General features: G+C 47.7%; 1 protein-coding gene across 1 annotated transcript; it reads left to right on the top strand.

The window, feature by feature from the left end:
- Positions 1 to 1,653: 1,653 nt before the first annotated feature.
- IL17D (interleukin 17D) lies at positions 1,654 to 22,041 on the top strand. The gene is given in 3 exon segments (XM_082700924.1): positions 1,654 to 2,015; positions 2,017 to 2,327; positions 20,421 to 22,041. Coding segments are annotated over 3 exon segments (990 nt in total). The 5' UTR covers positions 1,654 to 1,655; the 3' UTR covers positions 20,740 to 22,041.
- The last annotated feature ends 4,682 nt before the right edge of the window (positions 22,042 to 26,723 follow it).

Below are 26,723 nucleotides of genomic sequence, written 5' to 3' on the forward strand. Positions count from 1 at the left end.
TGTGATGACAGTCTCATTCTCCTAAAGGACTCCCACACTTTTTATCAAATACAAAATAAGCAGTATTTAGAATACTGATCTTTATTCCCATTTTACCAGAAAGATAACAAAGAACATGAAAAATTTATCTACTAGTCAGAAAAGAAGTGTTTTATAACCTCAAAACAAACGTTTACTCACCAAGAGCTGTAAATTGCTTAAATTGGAGATTTCAGTGGATTTTTAGCAGTAATTCTGAAATTCTTCAGTTACATAATGTTCAAGGCATGTAAAAGTGTTGCTTTTTCTACACAGCACAACTGAAATGTCATTTAATCAAGGAGACCAATACCTTGTAGACAACCAAGGCAGTCAAATATCAAAGCTTCAAACCATTCAGGGAAGCATAAATTACCTATTTTCTACACTTTCAAGGTATCAGTCTTTCATTTTCATTTTCAAAGAATGACTGCTGTAAAATGGCCATATTCATTAGCCTGCCATCTAAAAAGCATTAATTTGTAGAACAAATGAGCACGTTTTCTTGTGTTCTTGAAGTATAATAGAGTCCCTTCATTTAAATATATTTTTAAATTTATTCACAGAATATTATTTTACAAGACTGCTTGCACTTACAGATATCATGGAGTAGGAATTATCCAACACTGTAATAGATCAAGTGATGCCCACTCACAGACGTAAAAATGCAAGTTGGGGGATTTTAGTACTTTGATTTTAGAGTTGCTAGAAGAGGCACAGAAGGTTCGTTTCGTGAGTGTTGAGGGGAAAGGAGAAACGACCTCCTCTCACCCTGTTAAAAAGAAATGTTTTAATCTCTAATAAATTTATTTCTTTGAACTATGGAGTCTCAGAAGAGGAAGTCGTCCTAAAGAACAGAATCTTCTAGGTTTTAGCTCTTTCTTTTTCCCGATGGTCTGTTCTATTCTCGGAGAGCTTTAAATACTAGAAGAATCTTTTTGCCCTGAGCCAGAATCTGTCTCCCCTAACTTCACAAAGCTGGCCCCACTTTTGAGCTCTGGAGATCTGCAGATCTGCCCAGATCCTTCCAGGCCTTCTTCAGCCAGACAGGCCCGCGCCAGGGCAGGGCCGCAGCACCTTCGCTCGTCCTCCCCGTCTGCCGCGCAGCACGCAGTTCCGAGCTCGCTCTTCCCCGGGCCTCGGGAGGCGCCACTTTCGTCGGGCGCGAATCCACGCGTCTGGCCAGCCCTCAGGTGGTGCGGGTCTCTCCTGACAACCGGGGGGATGCCGGGGTTACTGGTGAGTGCATTTCATCAGGGGGCAAATGTGCTCCAGTCCCAGAAGGACAGGGTGCAGCCCCGGCTTGTTCCTGAGAACCCGGGCAACGACCTCGTGGCCCCGGCTCGTCGGTGCGCGCCCGCGGACGCAGAGGAGGAAACGCCCGAGGGAACTCACTCAAGCCAAGTCCGGTGCTAAGACGGCCGGCACCCAGGGCTGTCCACGCCGAGACCCCGCGCGGGCCCCTCCTCGGCCGCGCAGCCCCCGCGGGAGGGAGGCGGGCGGATGACGAGGGTGTGGGGGCGTGAGTCTGAGGGCGGCGGGCTCCGGCGTCTCGAGCGCGGGCGCCGGCTCGGCAGGCTCCGTCGCTGACCCGCCGGGCGCTGCAAGCGGAGCGTCGAGGTCGCCGCCGCGGGGGGATGGCGCGTGCGGGGGTAAGTGGCGCGGACGGCCGTCACAGGCACTCGCAGCCCAGGGCGCAGCAGCCCGGCAGGCACACGCACACGCGCACCCCGCAGCCGTCTCCCCCGCGGCCCCCGGCTCGGGGCGGCGGCGGCGGCGGCGGCCCGGGGCGCGCGGGCCGGCGCAGGGCAGGGTCCCGGGGCCCCCGAGGGCGGCGGGCGGGCGGGGGCGGCGCTCGGGGGCCCGTTTGGTCAGCACCCATCCTCCGGGCCCGCCTCACGGTCCGCTGCGCGACGGGGGGCGCCCACCGGCTCCCAGACCGCGGCGGGCCGGGCGCGGGCGGGCGCGGGCTCCTCCGCCGCGGGCGGACGCTGAGCGCGGCCTGTCTTGCAGGTCTGGATGCTGGTGGTCGGCGTCCTGCTGGCGTTGGGGCCTGGCCGGGCCGCAGGTGCCCTGAGGGCGAACAGACGCCCGGCGCGGCCACGGGGCTGCGCCGACCGGCCCGAGGAGCTCCTGGAGCAGCTGTACGGGCGGCTGGCGGCGGGCGTGCTCGGCGCCTTCCACCACACGCTGCAGCTGGGGCCGCGCGAGCAAGCGCGTAACGCGAGCTGCCCGGCAGGGGGCAGGCCGGGCGACCGGCGCTTCCGGCCGCCCACCAACCTGCGCAGCGTGTCGCCGTGGGCCTACAGGTGAGCCGCGGGGCGGTGGTGGGGCGGCCAGGGCGGGGCTGGGCGAGGCAGGTGGGATGCGGCGGGTGGGGCCTGCGGAAGTGAGGTGGGTGGTGAGGAGGGCGGGGCCGGGCGTGGCAGGCTGGGCGCGAGTGGCCAGGGCAGGTGCGGCGGGGCAGGGCGGGGCGGTCGGGAGTGGCTAGGTGGGTCGCGGAGAGGGACGGGGATGGGCAGATGTAGCGAGGCAGGGCAGGTAGGGAGGTGGGCGGACCAAGTGCAGAGACTGGGCTGGGAATAAATAATTCCCGCAAAGGTCTCATCACCTCTCGCTGGAGGGAAACCTGTGTCCCGTTATTTACCCTTTCATTAGTGAATACGGAGCAGATGTTTCTTGAGTACCTATTTGCCAGGTATATAGTTCAGTAGATTCCGCAAGGGACCAACCCGAGTGATCCGTCATTAGAATTTTGTACAGGAGACCTGTGAAGTTCTAGTGTGGCTGTCTGCAGACATTTTCTGAGTGCCTGTGGCGGTGGTCCAGACACTGTTGAGCATTAAACCTTAAGAAGCCCTTCATCTGAGCTTATAGTCTAAGGGAGAAGTGGAGATAATTGGGAAAGAAACAAGGCAGAACACTATTTGACAGGAAAGCTTAAGAGTGGGATAGTGTGAAGTGGTGAGGGGGATCAAAATGGCATTTGAAATGTGTTTTGGAGAATGGGCATAACTCGGAGATTGGCCTGGTAAAGAGGTCATCTCAGAAGAAAGGAATAACATACAAAGTAGTGAGGCTGGGGTGTTCTAGGGCTTGGGTAGGGTATAGTGTGGCAGGAATGTCCCCAGCACACATTTATGACTGTCCCCTTCCCTGCTGTTAACTGTTGAGTACCACCGTCCTCAAGGACTCAAAGTTCGCTGTACAAGGAGGGAGCCCTCACATTGCCACAGACCTGGAAAAGCCCTCAGTGAAAAAGCAAGGACAAGTGTGGTTCACAGGGAGTGCTTATGACAAGAGGGAAGAGATGGAAGAATGGCAAGCGCATGTGTGTTTCTGTGTGGCTGGGAGTGGCAAGAGAGGAGGCTGCAGAGGGAAGCAGGAACTAGATTTGGCCTCAAAAGCAATGCTGTGGCGGGGGATGGGGTGGTTGGGTGATGGACATCGGGGAGGGTACGTGCTATGGTGAGTGTTGTGAATTGTGTAAGACCGATGAATCACAGACATGTACCCCTGAAACAAATAATACATTATGTGTTAATTAAAAAAAAATTAAAAGGCAATGCTACAAGTTTGATATGTATCCTGTAGGATGTTTTTTGATGAAGGAAGTCATGTGACTACTTTGTGTTTTGGTAAGGCACCCCTGATGAGGGATGGATCTGAGGGGAGACACAGGACACAGTGCAGTACTTCCGGCAAAAGGTAGTTAGGGTCTGGACTGAGGCAGTGCGGCAGTGGAAAAAGTGAGACTAGGGTCAGCTTGAAAGGTATTACTTAAAGAAGTTAAAGTGACAAGATTTGGTGCATGATGATTGTATGTGGGAGTGAGGGAGAGGGAGAGTGTAAAACATGTAATGGCTTGAGGCTTTAAGTGTCTTTAAGTGTCTTTAAGCCTTTAAGTGCATATCTGCTATTAAGATATGCAGAATGTAATGATTTTGTCTGAAACCAATCCAGGCTTCTCCAAGCCCCCACCTGCTAGTCAGGGGCCTCCCCTCTTCCTGGCCGCTCTGCTGAGGATCAGGTTCACTTGTGGCTGAGCTCCCTCCCACCATGGAAGTCAGGCCCAGAACTCCCTCCTGCCCTAATTGACTCTTCATTCGTCTGATGCCCTCAGGACACACATATTGAAGCATTCCTTTTGATGCCTTCATTCTCTTGCTTTTCCTCTTTCTTCCCATCATATCCACAGTCCAAAGGATGGGCTTTTATATTATCCTTTTTCCTCCAACCTCATATTACACCCTTGATATGCTAAATAGTATTAAAGAAGCTTGGAAGATCTCCCAAAACAAGAGCTTGTCTTCTCCAGGCAGAAGTTGCAAAGTGAGAATTTTTTTTTTTTAAGATTTTATTTATTTATTTGACAGAGAGAAATCACAAGTAGTCGGAGAGGCAGGCAGAGAGAGAGAGAGGGAAGCAGGCTCCCTGCTGAGCAGAGAGCCCGATGCGGGACTCGATCCCAGGACCCTGAGACCATGACCTGAGCCGAAGGCAGCGGCTTAACCCACTGAGCCACCCAGGCGCCCGCAAAGTGAGAATTTTTAATGAATTCTAAGCTCTCCTGGCAAATAGATGTCTCCCAGGCTAGGCTGTGGTCTGAAAGGCAAAAGAGTAACACACAGTAGTGACCTTTCAAGACCTCCTTGGGCATCTCTTGTGTTTCTGGCTTGCGTTGTTGATGGTATTTAAGCAAAACAGAGAAAATGAATGAGGAGAGTTTTTTGGGTGAAAGTAAATTCAGTAGTAGACCTGTTGAGTTTAGTTTTACTTGCCTAAGAGGAACACAGATATGAATATCCAACTTGACTTGGAAATGTGGTCTCAGAAGAAAGATTGGGACTGAAGTACAGATCAGGAGGTGTCAGCCCTAGAATTCTGCATAGTAAGTTAAGTTGAGTTGCCTTTACTACCTTACCTGTGTCTCCTGGAAAAGTTCTAAGAGCAGCAGGGAGGAGGGAGTGGCTAAGGTAGGTCATGGAAAAGAACAACACACAGCATAGAGCAGTCCGGGTCTAAGCTGCCCAGGTTGTGCTGTATGGAGCCTGGCAGCAGGAGCTATATCTGTATCAGGTGGCTGATGATGGTATCATCTGCATTAGTTTTCTTATTATTTAGAAATACCGATGACATTACTCCCCTGTGAGCCAATGGAGGCTTACACTCTCTGAACGAAGGACAGTCTTTTAGGAATGGGAACTGGGCCAGGACTCCAAACTGCTGGGTGCTAAAGCAAGCCCTGCCTTCTCCCACCAGGAGATGGCCTCTCTTCTCTCCTGACCTCTGATCACTTCTCCATGCTCCAGAGTCACTGGAAGACTGGAAAAAAAAAATTTCTCATAGAAGCTCAAAACCTCTTCTAAAGCAGTGTGTAGAAGGACAGGACTGGTTTCTTAGTGGTTTCACTGTGGGACCTGTGTAGCCTGGGGGGAAGAGTACACTCGCCTCTGCAACTCTAAGTATAGAATTAGAAGTAGTATGTTAAGTCTAAAACGAGTCAGAACACCAAAGGAAGAAGGATGGGGAAACAGACTGCCAGTAAGAAATACAGGAAGGCACGGAAAGGATGACTTAGGTGGATAAGATAGGATTTAAAATAGAAATTGGATTATAAGGTGACTTTTCATACTTTTAAGGGGGAGATGGATCATTCAAAATGGTGTTGGGACAACTGAGTAACCAACTGGAAAAACATGATTGTATCTCACTTCTATATACAAATAAATAACAAATGACTGAAAGATTTAAATGTAAAAATAAAACCACAAACCCATAAAAAACACAATCAATTATATTTACAGTCTTGGAGTGGAGAGGCCAATTTAGTAGCTTACAGACTCCCCCAAAGCCATAAAAGACAAGACTGATACATTCACCTACACAGTTATATGCCATTTCTTCTTGGTAAAATAAACAATAAAATAAAATTAGAAGGGCACCTGGTTGGCTCAGTGGGTTAAAGTCTCTGCCTTCAGCTCAGGTCATGATCCCAGGGTCCTAGCATCGAGTCCCGCATCAGGCTCTCTGCTCAGCCGGGAGCCTACGTCCCTTCCTCTCTCTCTGCCTGCCTCCCTGCCTACTTGTGGTCTCTGTCTGTCAAATAAATAAGTAAAATCTTAAAAAAAAAAAAAAAAGAAAGAAAGAAAGAAAGGAAAATATGTAATATAGGGTGGAACAAAGATCATGAGTAGTTCCTGGTAAAGGAAGTCAGTTACGTGAAACTCAGGCAACCTAAAGTGAAATGCATATTAAAACAGGGCTGAGAAACTTGGCTCTGTTGGCAAAGGGGTGAGGAAAAAGGCAGTCTCATTACAGCAGGGGGTATGAAACCACACAACCAGGTATTAGCCATTCACATTTTAAATATACTTGCTCTTTGACCCAGCAGCTCTAGGTACCGGTTTACTCCACCAGCCACACCTGTCTGTGTAGCAAATGATGTATGTACAAGTGTGTCCGTGGTGGTAATAGGGCATTGGAAACCATCCCAACACCCACCAATAGGCAACTAGGTCAATAAAATGTCATAAAACAGCCAGAAAGAGATATGGGGCAGCTGTAAACCTGCCTAATGAGACCAGTCCATCACCAACATAGAGGGCAACACGGCAAGTTGCAGTACAGTGTCATATGTTAGAGGGAAGCTATGTAATAGCTTTATTTGCATGTTAAAGAGAAGCTATTATATAACACATACATATGTTATTTTTAAATGTACACACACACCACCCCCATACACTTAGGGGCAGCTTTAGAACATGGTTATCATGGTGCCTGTCAGGAAGGGAACTGGAAGGCTGGGGATGGAGGAGGAAGTAGACTTACTTTTCACTCCTTCATATCTTTTGAATTTTCTACCATGTGCATGTATTACTGATTTCAAAAACATCTTCCTTTTTAAATTGAGAGCAGAAAGGGAAATTCACCAACCATGAGGAAAAAGCAGAGAGTGAAGAAACAAAACTTAACAGGTAACTACAGCCTTGATTTTCCCTGAGCATTGGTCTGAAGAGAATTGTTTGTTCTGGCTGACAGGAGAGACACTGTACTTTCTGGGGCCGCTTGTGCCCCCACAGCTAAGCTGCTATGGGTGGGGAACTTGGCCTGGAGACATGAAGGTATTGGGCCAAGAGTTTAGGCATTAAATGGTAGAGCCAGGACCTCATCCTGGATCTTTCATTCCATCTGGCCCATGCTCCTGACCAATGTGCTAGTAGAAAAGCAGCATTCAACTTCCAGAATATAAAAATATTTTCTCATTTACTTTGTGGCATCATGTTTGTTTCTCTTTAGCTTTAGAAACAAAATGCCAAGAATAAAATCAATGTAATTGCGCATTAACTTTTTGAAGCCAAACTGACATAGTAAGAAATACATTGTAAGAACACTGAGGTTCATTAAGGTTTAAAGGTACACATCACTCATTGATGTTGAAACCCCAAAGATAAACACCTACCAATACTCTGATTTTTAAATTGTTTATATTTCTCAATTTGGGGTCATGGTCTAAAGATAACTTTTCTCTGGGTTATGATTAATGCACAACAATTTAATTTTAGGTTTTGCTACTTTTCCATATAACTCTTTCCTTCTGTGAATTTAGGGGACTATACCTAAATTTATTTTGCAATAAACAACTTCATGGGTAGCAAACACAGCAAGGGAAATAAATGGAAAGAAGAAGTAACAGAACAGAGAAGAAAGAGGAAAGGGCGTGGGGAGGGTGAGGGACTTAAAAATAAAGGCAGCTGCCAGCAGGGAGTTGGAAGAGGGGTGAGACCACCCACAGCTGGGCAAATCCTCCCAGGACAGAGGAGCCTTGGGGGAGGAGGAGCTGTCTCAGCAGGGGGACAGGCTGGAGGAGAGTCCAATAGTACAATCACCAGATCGGATAGGCTGATTTTTTTCCCATGCAGAACCCAAATTGGCACCACTCCCTATTACCAGAACTTTCAACAGGTGACTTTTTTGGGGAAGAGGGGCACAGCAACAGCAATGGCTTCCAGCTCATGTGTGAGTCAGGCAAGGTCACCACCGTCCCCTGGGCCAGACCAGTGATGCCCATTTACAGGGATGAACTTCATGTTCTTCATGATAAATCTATCATCGGATATTTAGCAACACTGCACTTTAGAAAGGTTTTCGTCAGGAAAGGTTGAAATAAAAAGGGTATTTGTGCTTCACCCTCTTCTAACCTTTCAGTTCAGCTAACCCAAACATCCTGTTTCCCCTGGGACTGTCCATCACCTATTCCCTTTCACCACGGCAGAAACAGCTGCGTCCACTCCCCACATACTGCCCGAGCCAAGGCAGTGCTCAGAACACAGACCTGCCGCTTTCCTCGCACATTCTCAGGGCAACGGTCACATCACTTTTCCCTCATCATGTCATTTGTAAAATTGTGAAGGGAATATAACATTAACCAGAGATAGTGAGAGGAGTTAGTATAATGTTGAAGTTCTCTCTGCTGCACTGAGCCCCCTTTAAAAATATTTCCTTTTAAATGCCCCCTTTCCCCTGACGCACTTGCATGTTTGTGTCCCAGCATTAAGCACAGTGGTTCCCTTACCCCAAAGCCTTGTAAACTGCACCCTCTCCAATCCTTCTCCCAGGGAGGGGGCCTCAATGGGGTCGCGGCGTCCACTGTGACCGACAGGGGGCAGCACCGCGGCAACCCGCCTTCTCCCCTGCCGCGGTGGCGGACCTGCCTAGCTTCCTCGTGGGGAGGCCGGGCCCTGTGATCTTTGGAATGGAGAAGCGTCCTTTCCTGTTTATAATTCTCCTTAGCAAGTGCACTTTTTCCTCGGTCCCTGATTCAAATCTACAGCTTTTGCAAACGGCTTAAGAACAAACTAGGAATGTGCATGCCTTCAAGGAATATCTGTATATGGTGTAGCAGCGCAGGTGCTGTGCCCTTTCTGTGCCCGCTCACTGTGGTACCTCTCTGTTCAAGAAAGGAAGGGCTGGGGAAAGGGACAGGGGAGGGCGGACAGAGCAGAAGTAGTATCCGATTGCCCGCTGGGGAAGTCTCCAGTTACAGCTTGGAGGGAGGGTGAGGGCACTGCTAACCAAACCCATTGTCCTAGAAAAGGAGACACTCATGGTTCAAGGCAGCTTGTTTATGAAATGTTGATACACCCCACCCCAAAATACTTTTTTAAGATTTTATTTATTTATTAGAGGGAGAGCGCGGGGGCAGCGGGGGTGGGGGTGGGATGGAATGCAGTGGGAAAGGGAGAAGTAGACTCCCCACTGAGCAGGGAGTCTGACTGTGGGGAGGGTGGGGGAGGCGGTGCTAGATCCCAGGACCTTGGGATCATGACCAGAGCCAAAGGCAGCCCTTTAACCACTTAACCAGCAGAGCACCGCCCCTCCCCTTGCCCCAACCCTGGAAAACTTTTTATGGATAAGTGACGTTTAATTGGCCGAAGTACTGTGTGGATTTTTTTCTCTGAGCTGCTCAATATAACGGGCTCTACTGCACATATCATTGTTTCACAGAGTAAAAATAAGAGCATTGTCATGGGATTAAAGTCTCTCTTTCTGAAAACAGATATGTTCATTTTGCTTTGATAGTTATTTTCTTCAACTGCCTGGGTTTTACTTTGGCATTGTTAGAGCAACCAGGGATAATGATAATATTTCATCCATCGTCACCTCTTCCAAATGTCCTCACCTGAATAGAATGTTTGTACTCTTGATACCAACAGAAGAATTGGGCCAAGTTCTGGAAGGAACACACATACCACGAAGTGAAATTCCTTATGGTGCCTGTCTTCCAGAAATGGCACATGAAGGTTTTGAAGGATGGTAATGAGTACATTGCTCACTAAAGTAATGAGGTCAAAGAGAAAATAATCTGCTAAGGACTCTTCCAGAATTAAATAGCTTAGGCTAATGTTTTGGTATGAATTATTCCTCCTGAACACTGTAAGGCAACAGCTGGTTCATTTCAGATCAAGGTGGGCTCCACCCTTAATGCACGGAGGTGCTTCACCCGGCTGCCCCAAGGACGGACACATCAAAGATGGCTTTGAACCCAAATTCTGCAGCTTCCCCTGGAAAGATAGTTAAGCCACCCCGTGGGCATGAGCTATGTTTTTCCTTTGAAGAGATATTTCCCAGCTGCAGTGAGTGTGTGGCATTTGCCATGACAAAAGAATAAAACCCTTTGAGAAATTCTGGCCCTCATTCTAATTTCTCATTCTCTCTTTCCCTCTGGGAAAGCTTTTTTTCCAAATTATCTTCCAAATTCTTTCCCAAGCCATGAGTCTCTCTCATCTTCGCTGATCTTCCAGAAAACAGATTTTACATGGCATCAGTGGATTTCCTGCTTGTAGATTTAGCACTTACGAAGCATCTGGCTACCAGCTGAATACCCCAACCGTGGCGTGGCTTTGTGGGTGGGGCAGCGGATGGGAGGAAGCCAGGTGAGCTGAAAGACTTTGGACAAGCCCCTCGCCTTATCAGTGCCTCAGTTTCCTTCTCAGGAAAGGGAAAGGACGGACAAGCTGTGAGTCCTTCCAGGTTCCCAGTAGTCCAGAGCCAGCCTGGTTGGCAGGAGAGCCTGGTCAGTTCTGGAGCCTGCCTCACTGGCTCAGCTTCAGGACTGACCTTGATGCCAAGTTCAGGATCACACCAAAGTCAACTTCAGTCCCCACAGGGAGGTAGGGCTGACCCCTAGCTCTCCTTGGCCAGTGAAGAGGGCCAGGTGAAATCCACTGGGGCTCTGACTCCAGGGCATCAGTGCCAGCTCAGACTTTGCTCTCCCAGGCTGATTTTTCCATGTCCTCTTTCAGGAGAAATGCACAACTGCTGTTTTCTTGCAGGGGCCAGAAGAACTTTTTTCAGAGCTCCTTGGCAGCATGTATTGAAGATCTTGGCTCTCTCAGGCCTTAGGGAATAGAGAGAGGGTAGAACCGTTGGAGCTGCTGGCCGCAGCTTTACAGCAGAGGGAAACTGTGGTCCTTATGACCCTGGCTACTCCCTGGCCTACAAACAGAGCCCTCTCATAGCAGCTCTGAGCCATTCTTTCCCCGATAGTCTCATAACCACCTAGCTTCAGGGCTGGTTCCAAAGGGAAAAAGAAATTGGAAGGTTATACAAACCCCCATCTCAGTGACTCATTATCTCTCATATCTGGAGACCTACCGGCCTCTACCAGGGTCGCATGTTGGAATAATCTGGGGAGCTTTAAAAAAATCCCAATACCTTGGCCCCATGCCAGAACCATGAATTCTGAATCTCTGGGGTGGGGGGAATAGTGATCACTAGTTTTGAAAGCTCCTTTGTGGGCCTCCAGTGAAGCACAGTTGAGATCCGCACTCCATCCTCTCTACAATGCCAGTTGCTTGTTTGGTTAACACTGACCTTCTGCATTAGCTAGATTTCTCAGTGTAGGGAGTGCTACACTGGTAGGATCATGAAAATTGGGTGTATTGGGGAAAATGCAATCATCTAATTACTTGCTATCAACTGCAGTAAATATATATGTGGCTACCTTTTGAAGAAACTGCTGGCTGTGCTGTGGAACAGGCTCCTGCTGACCGTCAGTGACTCCCCACTTCAAGTAAGCAAGACAAGTCACATGCACAGCTGGCTGGTATGCAGAAATCCTGACTCAGGGGGTCAAGGGTGAGAATCTCTGCTTTTAACTCCCACTGTGGTTCTTATGCACGTGGTCGGAAAACCACAGTTTGGAAATCTTGTTTCTGCCTTTTGTTATTGCCCACCTGCTGGGCAAAAAGACAGGTATTCTGCAGAGGAATCTTAGCTCTTGGGAAGGGAAATTGGTTCTCCTCAGTTTCCCCAGAGGGCTGCCATGTATTACCATGGTTTCAGAAGATCTTAATCTCTGGTAAAGTGAGTCCCCCTCTTTCCTTTGCAAAATTATCTTGTGTATTCTTGGACTTTTTCTCTTTCTATGAATTTTAGGATCAGCTTGCCAAGTTCTACAAAAACTCTACTGGGATTTTGTTTAGAACTGTACTTTATAGATTAATTTAGGGAATCTCAGAAACTCAGTAGATGACAGCTGTCCTTTGTAAACAAAAAACATGGATTAAAAAATACCACATTAACAGTCCTGCCATCAGGAAGCTGGAGGAAGTAGCCTAGTCATCAGCTTCATCCAAAGAACCAGGCAGAGGCAATGGTATTGGTACCTAAATAGGACTGAAATTTTAGGCTTATGACTCCATCCTGCCCCCCCCCCCCGTTTTTTTCATCCTGCCCTTTTTAAAAAAGTAATTGACAATGAGTTGAACACATTGACCTTAAGATCTGGCAAGACAATTTTGAGACAATTTTGTTTCCACTTAGACCATTTCAGTCCTTGTGGGTCTCCAATCTGAACCAGAGAAGGCATTTTCCCCAACTTTGTTCCATTAGTTTGGGATCTTGGAATGGCTGTGAAACAATCATACTTAGCCTCTGCTGTCTTGAGATCAAAATAATTGTATGTTTTGCAAAGTGGGAAGGTGAACCATGCTGGTGAGTTTGTGCCAGCAAATACCAAGCTATACTTGGGCATGGGATGGAGAGCACATCGGGTGGCTGTGGTTCTGTCTGCCGGAATGTACGCATTGTTCTCCAGGTGGCAGTCTTTGGGGAACAGCTTCGAATTGTTTCCTACCAAGTTCAGGGTCCCAGGGGCAGTGCTCTTTTCTGTCTCTGCTGTCACTCACATTCCTCTCCAAGCTCAGTTTCCATCACCTCTAATCATCTCTGGAGGACTTGTCCTTTGTTCTTGGATTAAGCTGGGCCAGCTGTCACTCACTCAAGCCAGGCTTCACACGTGGCCCCAGGGACACTTTTGGATCCCATCAGAGGGGAAAACCTGATTTGTTTCAAGTATGTTCCGGTGCCAAGCTTCCACAGTGTAGCATGCAGAAAATGTAAAGACAAAAGAATTATTGCTCACAAGGAGGCAAGACAGCCGTGCAGGATTCTTACTCAATTGCATTTCCATGTTTGGTAAGAGAAAAGGATCTGTGTTGGAGTTTCTTGATGTCTTGTTTTCATGGTAGCTTTCTTTAACTAGAAAACACTCCAGGCTGATAATTTCCTCAGACTCTTAAGCCAGGAGGTTGGGGTGACAGGCTTTAACTTTGTGTCTCCAAAGCTTCTAGACCTTTCTTCCTGATCTCTTCCCCACCTCCCCCCAACTAGTGTCCTTCAGAATGTCCGTCTTTGTGCTTTCTCTCTTCCATGGTACCTGCTGGGATTGATAACCACCATACTGGGTATCAGGATGTGATTTGCATTGTATCTGCACCCCTCCCCTTGGTAGCACATTTCTATTTTAAGAGAAACCTCTTGATCATAAGCCACAATTTGAAACCCACCAATGCATATGCCTTGTTATTATGTTCCATGTACTGGGCAGAAGTGGGGATAGGCAGATGTCTCTTTGTCATAATGCCTTAGCCCAGAAGTGTCACTGTCCCAGTGGAAATTTCAGTCCTGGGGGGCCGACTGGTAGGGGTGGAGTAGATATTTTTAGTCAGATGATGAGCCTTCTGATGATCACAGCATCTAAGTGACTGTTCATTCTGCCTATCATTAACAGATGGTATGAGGATTGTTACACAGATTGTTACCTGCATACAGGAGTGCATAGATAAAGATAAATCCCAACTACTTGGAATTGAAAGGGATCTTGGATGCCCCCAGGTCACACTAGCATTGGAGGAAACTGAGTGTGAAGAGGCTGTGCCTGACCTTCCTGCCCCAGCCCCGATTTTGGCCTGTAGTTGGGTCTACGCCACTATCAAAATGGTCTTTCTAAACGTCCACTGATCGGGTTTCTACATGCTTACCATCCTCACATGGCTTCCCGTGATCTGGAAGATAAAATCCAGACTTTTTGCGCTGGTCTTCAAAGATCCTGTCCACTTCTTACACGTTTTACTAAATCTCCGCCCCCTGTACGCATGAGCTTGCACTCATGTCATTCCAGCTACGGTGACCTGCTGGAAGTTTCCTACCCATGTGGTTGCTGCTTTCCTGCCTGGGTGTAGGTTGCTCAGCACTCCTTTTCTAAACCTGCCTCAGACTTTCCTGGGGCCGTAGCCTCCAGGCACCCACGTGTTCGCAGTGGTTTGTGTATACTTTGCATTACTTTGTCCTGATGGGCTGGCATGAATGTTCATGGAGGGGCCGTACCCTTGCCCAGTGGCCACCGTGAGAGCTGGAAAATCTGCAAAAGTAATGATCACGACTAACTTTCCAGTTGGCCAATTCCCAGGGCACTTTGTAACTTCGCAAGCATTTAGCACTGTTTGTGTATGTATGTCTGTGTACACTCTTGTATCTGGTGTGCATCTCTAAAAGATAAGGACTCTGTTAAATAAAACCACACAATACCATTAACACACCTGGAAGTTCATACTTCCCAAATATCTTCAAATATTCAGTCAGGTTCATAGTTCCCTAATTACCTTATTAGTGGTTTTTTAGAACCTTAAAATTTTTTCTCTTTTTTTTCTATTATATTATTTAAGTCTACATTTTGAAATAGTTTCAAACTAACAAAAACCTTTATGAAATTAGTACAAAGAATTTCTGTGTACCCTTTACCCAGATTCCCTAAACGGCAGCATCAAAACTCAGTAGAATTATCAAGATCAGAAAATGCTTGATAACAATCCTAGAACCCAGAGTCCTTACTCAGAGCCAGTCCACTAAGTTCCTTGTCTGCCCCAGCACTTCACCCGGGCTCACACGCAGCCTCTGGTGGTTAGACCCGTTAGTGGCTTTCAGGCTGCGGCAGTTTTTCATTCTTTGTCTTTTGAGACTGTGACACTTTTAAAGAGTACCTTCAGTTGTTTTTTGGAAAGTTCCTTAGTTTGGGTTTAATTTTTTTTTTAAGATATTTATTTATTTGACAGAGATCACAAGCAGGCAGAGAGGCAGGCAGAGAGAGAGGAGGAAGCAGGCTCCCTGCTGAGCAGAGAGCCCAATGCAGGGCTCGATTCCAGGACCCCGGGATCATGACCTGAGCTGAAGGCAGAGTCTTTAACCACAGAGCCACCCAGGTGCCCCTGATTTATTTATTTATTTATTTAAGATTTTATTTATTTATTTGACAGACAGAGATCACAAGTAGGCAGAGAGGCAGGCAGAGAGAGAGGAGGAAGCAGGCTCCCCGCTGAGCAGAGAGCCTGATGCGGGGCTCGATCCCAGGACCCTGGGATCATGACCTGAGCCAAAAGCAGAGGCTTTAACCCACTGAGCCACCCAGGTGCCCCGATTTTTTTTTTTTTTAAGCAATCATAAGTTTTCATCCAAACGGAGACACTTACAAGTAAAATGTTGCTCAATTCACAACTGCACAGAAACAGTGGATGTAAAGCAGCTAGCGGTGCCCCATGTCCCCTGTATTTATGTCACTCTCCTCAGTGTTCTTTGGGGTTCCCTCCCTCCCTTTCTCCCTTGGAATAAACATGTGCTGAATTTCCAGCATTCTGTATGCTGTTGGTCATATCCTCATAGTGCCATTTAACATGTTCCTCCATCCCTCTAGTTCCAGTAAACTGGCCCCCTCAGTTCCAATTTTTGGCCAGCCCCTCTTTAGCATCCACCCTCCTTGGCTCAGGGATTGCCACTCCTGATTCTGTCAATCTCCACAGTAAGACATATTCTCCCTTAAAAATTGGTTTTCCCAGAAACCTGGGTGGCTCATTTGGTTACGCATCTGACTTTTTATTTCAGCTCTGGTCATGATCTTGGGGTTGTGGGATGGAGCCCCACATCGGACTCCACACTCTGTGGGGAGTCTGCTTAAGATTCTCTCTCTACCCCTCTCCCGCTGCCCCTCCTCTTGCTTTTCCCTGTCTTTCATTTTGTGTCTCTCCCTATACTTCCCTGAATTATCTTATTTAACTACCATCTATATGCTAATAATTTTTTTAAAGATTTTATTTATTTATTTGAGAGAGAGGAGGTGAGAGAGAGCATGAGCGAGGAGAAGGTCAGAGGGAGAAGCAGACTCCCCATGGAGCTGGGAGCCTGATGCGGGACTCGATCCCGGAACTCCGGGATCATGACCTGAGCCGAAAGCAGTCGTCCAACCAACTGAGCCACCCAGGCGTCCCTATATGCTAATAATTTAAAAGTCTCCACCTTTGGGGCACCTGGGTGGCTCAGTCATTAAGCATCTGCCTTTGGCTCTGGTCATGATTCCAGGGTCCTGGGATCAAGCCCTGCATCAGGCTTCCGGCTCTATGGGAAGCCTGCTTCTTCCTCTCCCACTCCCCCTGCTCATGCTCCCTCTCTCGTTGTATCGTCTCTCTGTCAAATAAATAAATAATCTTAAAAAAAAAAAAAATCTCTACCTTCAGCCAGTACCTCTCTCTTGGGCTCCAGACCATATTCTACTGTGTAGGCTGGAAGATCTATCTAAAATTCCATCTGATTGGGTCACTTCCCTTTTTAACATCCTCCCCTTTGCCTTCACGGTCCAATCCAAATTCCTCCCTATGAATTTGAGGCCCCTAAATGACCCAGCCTCCACAGATTACCCCTGCATCATCTCATACTTCCCTTCCTGTTCCGCAGTTCCCTAATACTGACATGATCCCTGGGCTCTAGGCTCTGCCCTCTGTCCTAACTGCCCTTTCTCCCGCCCTCATCTGGATGAATCCACCCAGGAACCACCTTTGCTAGGAAGCCTTCCCAGCTGCCACAGCTGGATGAACTCTCTAAGTGTTTATCCCCAGAAATGGTGAGTCCTTGGTTAGTAGATCTGTGTTTCATCTCTATCCTCATTGGCTGAAACATCACACTTACACTCAGATGTTACTGAATAAATATTGAAGGTGACCAGAGGTAGTATAAATTCCTTTTTCATCAAACTTTAAGTTAGGGCCTTATATGGACCTAAGGGTATGAAGGACAGGGAGCTCTGCAGTCCAGACTCACCATCAGCAGCTCACCATCTACCAAACTCTTTCTCTCATGTTAGGGGAAAGGATGAGTAAGAGTACAGCCCTGAATCTTCCCTCCCAGGGGAAAACATAGAAAAAGTGTAGCTTTGTTTCAAAGGCACCAAGTGTTGTGAGGACCTGGGGGAGAAAGAGAATGAATTTGGCTAAGGAAATTTGAAAACTCGTGATGATTTGAATTGGACCTTAAAATATGGCAAGATTTAATATTGGTTTTGGGGGGAGGGCATCTTGAGTAAAAGTTGAGCTGTAGCACATGCAAGGGGCATTCCTCTTTGGGATGACTGTAGCCTAGAATGTGTGAAGGAGGAGACCTTGAGGCAATGCTGGAAAGGAATGGAGTAGGGACCATGCTGCAGAGGCCTCTGAAGGCAAAACAAAGAGTTTGGATTTGTCCTGACTTGTCCTCCCAGTGCTGTGCCTCTGCATACCTCAGATGAGGGGTAAGAACAAGGCTTTACAGAGGAGGTTGAAAAAGTTGGAATGGTAAGGGTGGTCAACTTTGTCAGTCCTTGCAAGGATAGAGCTCATTTGTTCCAAAAGCTCCTCATGGCAGATCTGAGGAAAAAGTGGTAATGAGAAGCTTAAAAAATATTTTTTCAACCACTATTTTTGTGTTTCTGTTGGAGGGAAAGATGAATAGACAAAATCAGTATAAATTTCAATGTTTTGGCTTCAGAGATGACTTACATTGTGTAGACAGTCCCCACCCCTCCCTCTTCCTGTTTGCGCATAACAGATTTCATAGCCTTCACCCTTGACTCTGCCTTTGCCTTATAACAGTGAGAAGGGAGGTGAAGATATCTGTGCCTCAGCGTAGGGATGGCCAGGCCTGAGGCCTCCTAGCTCCCCCTCCCTCTGTTGCTACTCCCATTTTTCTGGTCACCCCAACAGGAAGCTGTGGAATCACTGCTGACTTTTCCTCTGACCTTATCCCCCACATTCAGACAGTGGCCAAGTACTGCAGATGTCCCTCTTGGCTTTAGAATGCTCAAGTGGCAGGCTGGGCTGGGTCCTCTAGTTTAACTGTTGGCTCCTGGCCTCACTGGCCTTTCTGCGTGCAGCAGGTGTTATCCAGCTCACCCACCGCTGTGCCTGGGTGGGCCCCCCAGCTCCGGGCTCAAGGGGTCATGGTCCCTGGCATGTAGTTGGCAGTGAGTAAATTTGGTGCTGTGTGAAAATAACAATTTCTAGACTCTTTCCCACCCAATCATGCTTCAGTCTACTAATGTCTAAAGATGTTGGATCCAAACAGAAAAAGAAACCCATGTACTTTCCTTACATATCTGGAACCACCCACCCTCATCCTGCCATTGAGAGTTAACACTTCCTCTGACATGAGCTCTCAATAGAGAAGTCTCTTGGCCAATCAGTGTAACAACCCTGTCCCTCCCATGCTTGAAGTTCATTCAGGCTTCTGCTTCCTACCCCTGGGATGCCCCCAGTAGGCCCCAGTAAGCACCGCTGGTCTGTCCACCTTTCAGCTCCTCTCTGCAAGAAATCCTCAGCTCTGTTGTTGGGACACCCCACTGCTCGCTGACCTGTCCCTTACCTTTCCAAAGCCTCCTACCCCTCATTGCCCCATTAACTGGATGGTCTGAGCATGCTTCTTAACTGGAAATTTCTTAACTTTGTGAATGAACTTTAGTCATTAGCAGGGGGACATATAAGAAAACCAGTCAAGAGGGGTTTTCTGCAGAAGGATATAAAACTTGTGCAAGCCGTAGAGGGTGAAGGCCAGCCTGGGCCGCTGTCCCTCTCCATGGAGCCACACTCTGCTGTCCAGAAACCTGGATGAGAAACCATATACATCCCAAGTTCTGGGCTGTAAAGACCTCTAGGAATGTCTTATTTTTAAAAATTTATTTCATGGGGCACCTGGGTGGCTCAGTGGGTTGAGCCGCTGCCTTCGGCTCAGGTCATGATCTCGGGGTCCTGGGATTGAGTCCCGCATCGGGCTCTCTGCTCAGCGGGGAGCCTGCTTCCTCCTCTCTCTCTGCCTGCCTCTCTGCCTACTTGTGATCTCTGTCTGTCAAATAAATAAATAAATAAAAATCTTTTTAAAAAAATTTATTTCATAAGCTCTCATTGGCACAGCAATTTTGGGGCCTTCTTGGACTTGGCACATTGTGGGTCTACAAGTGTGTGTGTGTTGCTTGAGAGGCCAGAAGTCCTGACTTCTGGCTCTGAGAGTTTAGGGTCCCTAAGACTCAGTTCCAGAAGCAAGAGAAACATTTGTAAGAGGATTGCACATGTTTTAAGTGGGGGAGATTCGTGGAAATGAGAATTCCCATTGCCATGGGAAATGGCAGTCCCATGAGGAATGGGGATCATCCTTCCCTGTGCAAGGGGGCATTACAGAAGAGCCCTGGATCTCCATTAGTGACCAAACACAGCTTTGACCTCTTGGCTCATTGCAGGGGATGGTGGCAGAGGGCAGAATCCTGCCAGAATGTGCTTTTTTTCCCCCTCCCAGGGAGCCATCCGGCCCAGTGAAAGCCCTAGATTCCCTTGGCATTGTGGCAGTGGGCTGTTTTGTAGGTGTTGACATTGGTTCTTGGCATCTGACCAGAAAATAGAGAGCCTTGGAGGAGGGTGGAAGTGATTACATTTAAACCAGCATTAGTTTCTCAAATGTCCCAGGCTGGCCAGCTTGCCCTCCCCAGCATGGCTTTGGCCCCTTCACAGAGGAGGGCACACAGACCCTGACAGACACAGGGACCTCCTTGTGACCTTCTGGACAGGTGTCTTGCAGCTGCCTTTGCTGATAGCTGTGTTAGAGGCCCTGTGGCTGGTGCCTGCACCGTCTGGCACCTGGGCCAGCTAGCTTCTTGCAGAGGTGGCACCTTCCTGGGGAAGGATGTGGGTGGTTCCCTGGGGCTACAGAGCCTAGTGTCTGAAGGGGAGGCAGATCTGGGATCTTAGGGCTTTGGGGCTGAGGGCTGTTCTTTCCTTGGGAAGCAGGGAGGGCGTCTCACATTCTGGTGGCCCTGTGGCCGCCTATCAGTGTGCATGTGGCTTGCTTACTGGCTGCTCCAGATTACAGCCGCCTCCGCCAGGCTCTAACTCCAGGCTCTGAGCCTGCTTCATTGTACATCTCTTCACTTTGCCAACGAATTTCGGTCATTAACGTGAATAGATACATTTTACTTTTCTGTGTATATTAGCACAGACTCTGAGAGCATTTTTAGGGAATGTACTGACAGTTATAAACTGTCTTCACCATTTAACATACAGCAGTCACATGGTGCGTCTAAGATTGGGATCTTGCGTGGACGCTAACTGCGGGATGAACCGTCCGGCCCCACCTTTCTTCCTGCTCCATTAGTCAATGGTCTCAACACCTTCTGAACCCAGAAGTGGAAGTCCTTGTTGGCTGCCCTCTCTCAGCGCGCAGGGCGTTCCTCTTGCCGCAAAGCGTGAACTAAAGCTGTGCTCTCTTCCCCGCAGAATTTCCTACGACCCTGCCAGGTACCCGAAGTACCTGCCCGAGGCCTACTGCTTGTGCAGAGGCTGCCTGACCGGGCTGTTCGGCGAGGAGGACCTGCGTTTCCGGAGCGCGCCGGTGTACGTGCCCACGGTCGTCCTGCGGCGCACCGCGGCGTGCGCGGGCGGCCGCTCGGTGTACGCCGAGGAGTACGTCACCGTGCCGGTGGGCTGCACGTGCGTCCCCGAGCCGGAGAAGGAAGCGGACGGCATCAACTCCAGCATGGACAAGCAGGGCGCCAAGCTCCTGCTCGGCCCCAGCGACAAGCCCGGCCGGCCCTGAGGCGCTGCTGCCCCTCTCCCGGAGCGCGGGCTGCTTCAGCCGCCTCCCCCGAGCGGACTCGACGGAGAGCAGTAAATGAGACACGGCCCAACTGCAGAGCGCTTCCGACCGACTGCTTGACGGCTTGCCCTCACACAGCATCGCCTGGTTTTCTTCTAGGCAAAGGCATGGGGCTGGTGAAGGCTGCCGGCAAGTTACCGGGTACACGGCCGCAGGTCGGGAGCGTAGCACCAGGGCCTTCCGCATGTAGCCGGAGCCTGGTGTGTGGCCAAGTGGCTTCGGGGCCCTCCCTGCTTAGTCCTCCCTCCGTGTGCCTCTCTCCGAGGCCCTCCCTCCGTAGTCCTCTCTCCGTAGTCCTCCCTCCGTGGCTCTCCCTCTGTGGTCCTCCCTCCGTGGCTCTCCCTCTGTGGTCCTCCCTCCGTGGCCCTCCCTCCGTGGTCCTCAGTGCTCAGACCCTTCCCCCGCCCCCCCTACAGTGCCATGCTTTTAGGACGCTCTCAGAAGAGGTGCCAGCCTCTACAGATAGATGGGTAGATGGGTGCTTCTAAAAGAAATCTTTTTTTTTTTTTAAAGTAGCATATATACCTACTTTTTTTGTTGTTCAATGTTTTCAATGACGCAGAAACTATTTTTATATTAGGAATTTTGCATATATTAAAAATTTTTTACTTGACATATAAGTATTTTATAACCATTCTGTTCTCCCTTCCTCCTCTGGCAAGGTTTTTTAGAAGCACAACTGGAATCCTCAGATAAACTTTTTACCGGGTACTGGGGCCTGAGTCCCTGAATTCAGCCTGTCATCAGTTGCTGACCATAACAAAACAGGGCTGAATGTGACCTTCAGTAAAGATCTTCACAAGCTGCTACATGAGTAAAATGGAAGTGCAGGAGGCTTAGCTCACCCCAGACTGGCCAGGGATTCCAGAAGCCTCAAATGAGGTTTGTTCATGACTCTATAAAGGGCCACAGATGTATGTAATTAAACATTTTTTTCACTTTTGAAAGTAAGTGGGACCAAATAAGGTGTGGTGGATAAGGCTAGAGGTAGAATGTCCTATCTCTGCCAATTCTCAGTAGAGTCCAAGTTTCAGCTTAGTTTTAAGGGCTTCAAGAACTAGCCACATGAGAAGCCAGCCAGCTTACGATGTCCAGAAATCAGTATCAGGGGCCTCTTTATTTACATCCTGCAATGCGAGCTAAAACCATACTCCCTTCTGTAGGCTGAAAGTTTGTCCATGAACACAATTATTTGTAAAAGTGAGAAGTTCTTTTTAAACCATTAAAGCAATTGTAGGTGAAGGGCACGTTGGCCGTGTGCATTTCTCTCTGGACTCGGCTTTGATGGACTTGACTTTTTAGAGGAAACTATCTTAGTTTTCACTTTATCTTAATTTTATGGTTGAAGTTTAAATTAAGATCTGATTTGGTCTTTGAAAGATCAACTACTCCTGTAAGTCAGTGTCTCTTTTGTGTGACACCCCAACCAAGCCAAGAAGTGTCCCTTTTTTATATGTTTTGGGTTTTTTTTTTTTAAGATTTATTTATTTATTTATTTATTTATTGACAGAGAGAAATCACAAGTAGATGGAGAGACAGGCAGAGGGGGGGGGGAGCAGGCTCCCTGCTGAGCAGAGAGCCCGATGCGGGACTCGATCCCAGGACCCTGAGATCATGACCTGAGCCGAAGGCAGCGGCTTAACCCACTGAGCCACCCAGGCGCCCTGGGTTTTGTTTTGTTTTGTTTTCTTTTGTTTTTTTAATAATTGAGGGGTGCCTGTGTGACTCAGTCATTAAGTGTCTGCCTTTGGCTCAGGTCATGATCCCAGGGTCCTGGGATCAAACCCCGCATCAGTCTCCCTGCTCAGTGGAGAGCTTGCTTCTCTTTCTCTCTCTGCTGCTCCCCCTGCTTGTGGTCTCTCTCAATCTGCCTCTTATTGACAAATAAATCTTAAAAAAAAAAAAAAAAAGATTTAAAAAAATTTGTCAGCATGTGCATAAACAGGGGGACCGGAGGCAGATGGAAAAGCAGGCTCCCTGCAGAACAAGGAGTCCAGTACAGGACTCGATCCCAGGACCCCAAGATTATGACCCCAGCCAAAGGCAGATGCCTAACTGACTGAGCCACCAAGGCTACCCTATTTATATGTATTTCACTCTCAAACTTCAGCTCTCAATAACAGGGCTTTAGCTCTCTAGTTACAAAGTATCAGCCTTACTTTGATCTAGTTGGAGGGTTCACTGAATTTTCAACTTGTACTGATGGAAGTTTGTATGTGAAAAATACACTATTGAGCCAAATCCAGAATTTTCCATAAATTCAGAAATTCAGAATTGAAAATGCTAGTTATGTACAATGTATAGTTCTGTACTATCTGAGAAATTTTACTTCTGCATTCAACTTCTGGGGGAGTGGTGTGTGTGGGGGAAAAAAGGTATCCCTAGTGGTAGTATATCTGGAATACATTCCTGTCCAGAGCAATCTGTCATTGCTAGCTCAAAAATAACATCAAATCCATAAATTAAAAAGAAAAACTGCTGTCAAACCAGTGGCTTGGATGATCGTTCTAGTCATTGCCACTGTTGGGTAACATTTTCCAGCTACTCCTCAAATACTAATAGTGGAAACATCACAGAAGACTAGACTTAAAGAGAGTAGACATTTGAGGAAACTACCACTGTTTTATTTTTATTATTTAACGAATTAGCTTGTGAAAGGCTAGCACATTCCCTGCGGAAGAAATTTAGCTTTCCATTCTACAGAACCAGACAGGCAACCTTTGTGTTTTTTTCTCTGAATGGAATATTCATGCACTTAATATGTATTGAGCACTTGCCCTGTTCCAGGCACCAAACCCCTGGGAACCACATGTGAAGCAGGCACAGTCGCCATCCTCAGCCAAAAGCAGACCCTGCACTGGCTGGTGAGCAGTCAGGCATTGGCAGGCCACTTCTCACAAATGCTGCCCTGTGAATCGGAGCCGCATTTTCCTCACTTATACATGGATGCTGTGCCTGACATATAGGAGGTAGGAGAACATATTGGCCTCGGTAATTTATAAGCTACATTGAAAATAAATATCAAGCTATTCTTTCATGTTTATTGCTTTGATCATCATAATGACTTTTTGTATAAAAGTTTAAAAAAATCTATCACTAGAGAGCAGCAACCAGATAGAATATGTTGGAGTGAATGTTAACAGGAATTAAAATAAAAACTTAAAAAAATATTTGTTGGAGGCAGAGGGTGGTGATGCAGTCCAGGGAGATACTGTTTCAGGGAATAATAAGAGTTTATTGGGACAGAATTTTGTTCCCTTCTTAAACTAAAGGGGTGTTTTAGAGCTGAGAGAGGTAGTTACTGTGTTTTATCAAACATCTGGGGAAATGTGCTGGCTACAGCAATTCTGCCCACCCACACCCCCCAAGGTGAGGATCAGCCCCTCCCATGCGGGTCTTAGTCACCCCACTCCCCGGCGCCCACAGTGAATGGAGTGGCACCACGCTGACCAGACCATTTCAGTCCCAGGCTTCACGGAATGGCACACTTTGCTAGTGGGACCTTCACAGCTTCTTCCCTCCTCTCCAAGAAAGGCCATGCTGCCAACATTTCCTTCAAGTAATTCTGTCTGGAGGGCTCTGAGGTGGCCCTGGGGATGGGCATACCTTGCTGCTTACTGAAGATTTTTCTCCAGCCAACTGACAGTATGTCTACTGTTTGATAAAAACAATCATTTGGGAATATCAACCAAAACACATCACAAATGTCAAGAGTTCCACATTCAGGGTCCAGTTACCCAAACTTCTTGTTTGCTGTAGGTCTCTTAGCAAGGCAAAGGGAGAAAGGGGTCATTGCTTAGTCTGCTCTGATTTGAGAGAGGAATGGAAGAGCATGATGTTCCCATGGAAAATGGGGTTTCCAACTGACTCTGGGATTTCATGTGTTCAGCTGTCAGGGTTCCCCATGACCCCCAAACAACCCGACTAAGTCATTGTATAGACTTCTGAATTGTCAGCAACGTGGAAATTATTATCCTTTCTCTTTCCACTCATGCTATGGTTATTTTGTGCCTCAGTGGAAATCTCTGCATTAGCAAGGACTTTATTTATTTATTTATTTATTTTTTAAAGATTTTATTTATTTGACAGAGAGAGATCACAAGTAGGCATAGAGGCAAGCAGAGAGAGAGAGAGGAGGAAGCAGGATCCCTGCCGAGCAGAGAGCCCGATGCGGGGCTCGATCCCAGGACCCTGAGATCATGACCTGAGCCGAAGGCAGCGGCTTAACCCACCCAGGTGCCCCAGCAAGGACTTTAAAAAGGTGTCTCTTAGAATATTCTTTTGAGTTTTTGAAGTGGTTTGGTCGAGTGGAAGAGGTGAGGCTGCCTCCTAAGAAGTCAGGGAGCTTACGTCAAACTCGCCATGCAGCACACACCTGCCTTCCCTGGGCGGGCTGGGCAGCCCCTCAGCTGTGACTCCGGTTCCTCAGGGTTGCAGAGGCAGAGTGGCAGACCTTTTATGAGACCCAGAAGTGGATTACATGTGAACACGGGTTTGCTAAAATCACAAGGGGTCCAAAGTAATAAAACACATGTTGGCTGCTTATTATTATACAAACATTTAATGAGTTGAGCTTGGTCCTTCCCTCCCCCACCCTCCATGAAGAAATAAGGTTTCTCTTCATCTAAACGCTAGACTTCTAAGGTAACTACAATTTTCTGTTTCTAGGCTGCTACTTGCCCACAGTTCCTAAGTTACACATGACATTACCATACATGTTACTCAAATTTGTTACTGGCCTAAGTAATTTTTAGTGAACTGACTTCATGAAGAAATAATAAGGGGGCATTTTTTAAAGAACATTTATTGAATACTTCACATGTGTCAGGTGCTGACATACTGATAAAATATAAATGTCTCATAAAAATACCAAGTGATTTTTAAAGTAAATTGAAAATTATCCCAAAGTAGGACCATCGAGGGTAAGAACGAGCAGACAGTAAGCAGGTTCCCCTTACCCCCATTTCCTGAGCACAGGTGCCGGGGTACCAGACTCTCCAGGACAGGCTGGGTTTTCACTGCAGTAACTATCCCACAGTCTCTGATTTTCAAGAGCAGACTTCCTGCTCCCTCCCCACATCCACTGCAGGCCCACCGTTCACTCAAGCACCTGGACAGCCAGAGCGCTTGTGTGTGGAAAATTGTTGGCAGTCATGTCAGAAAATAAAAGCTCTGCTTGGCACTTCCTTTCATGTTTTGTTAGCAAAGCAAGTCATCTGAGGTAGGTAAGTGTTATTCCCCCCCTTTTATGTTTTTATTTTGAAATGATTCTAAACTCACAGGAAATTCTAAGAACACTACAGAGAGGTCTTGTGTGTCTTTTACCCACTTGCCCACAATGAGAACATCTTAATCAAGCACAGAATACCAGGAGCTGGACATCGCAAACTGCCCAAAGACCTCACTCAGAGTTCACACATGTGTGCAAGTGTGTGTGCCGTGTAATGCCATCTGTGGAGCTGTGTGTAAGCTTTGCACAAACAAGATGCAGACGTGTTCCAGCTTCCCTAAGCTCTCCCTTTCCTGGGCCCACCCATCCTCCTCCCTGGACCGGACCGCCTCTTAACCTCTGCCAACCACCAATCTGTTCACCATTCAAGAATTATTACATAGATGGAAACGAAGTATGGAAACTTTGGGGACTGGCTTCTGTCACTCAGGACAAGGTCTTGAAATCCAAGTTGCAGGTATCAGTAATTACTGTTCTGTGGTGGGGATGAATGATGTCTCATTTCTGAAATCTAACAGTCTAGCATGCTTCTCACCTCGTTCTGCTGTAGCGTCTGGTTTGTAGATAGCAGTTTCCGTTTCTCAGGGGCTTGGAGCATTTGCTGTGGCTTTGCTGAGGGTGCAGGGGCTATGTGTGCAGAAGGCACCTGGGCCTTGAAGAGGAGGAAACATCCAGGAGGCTTTCAGATACTAGT

The sequence above is a fragment of the Mustela nivalis genome, assembly GCF_964662115.1.
Source record: "Mustela nivalis genome assembly, chromosome: 15".
NCBI classification, from domain to species: Eukaryota; Metazoa; Chordata; class Mammalia; order Carnivora; family Mustelidae; genus Mustela; species Mustela nivalis.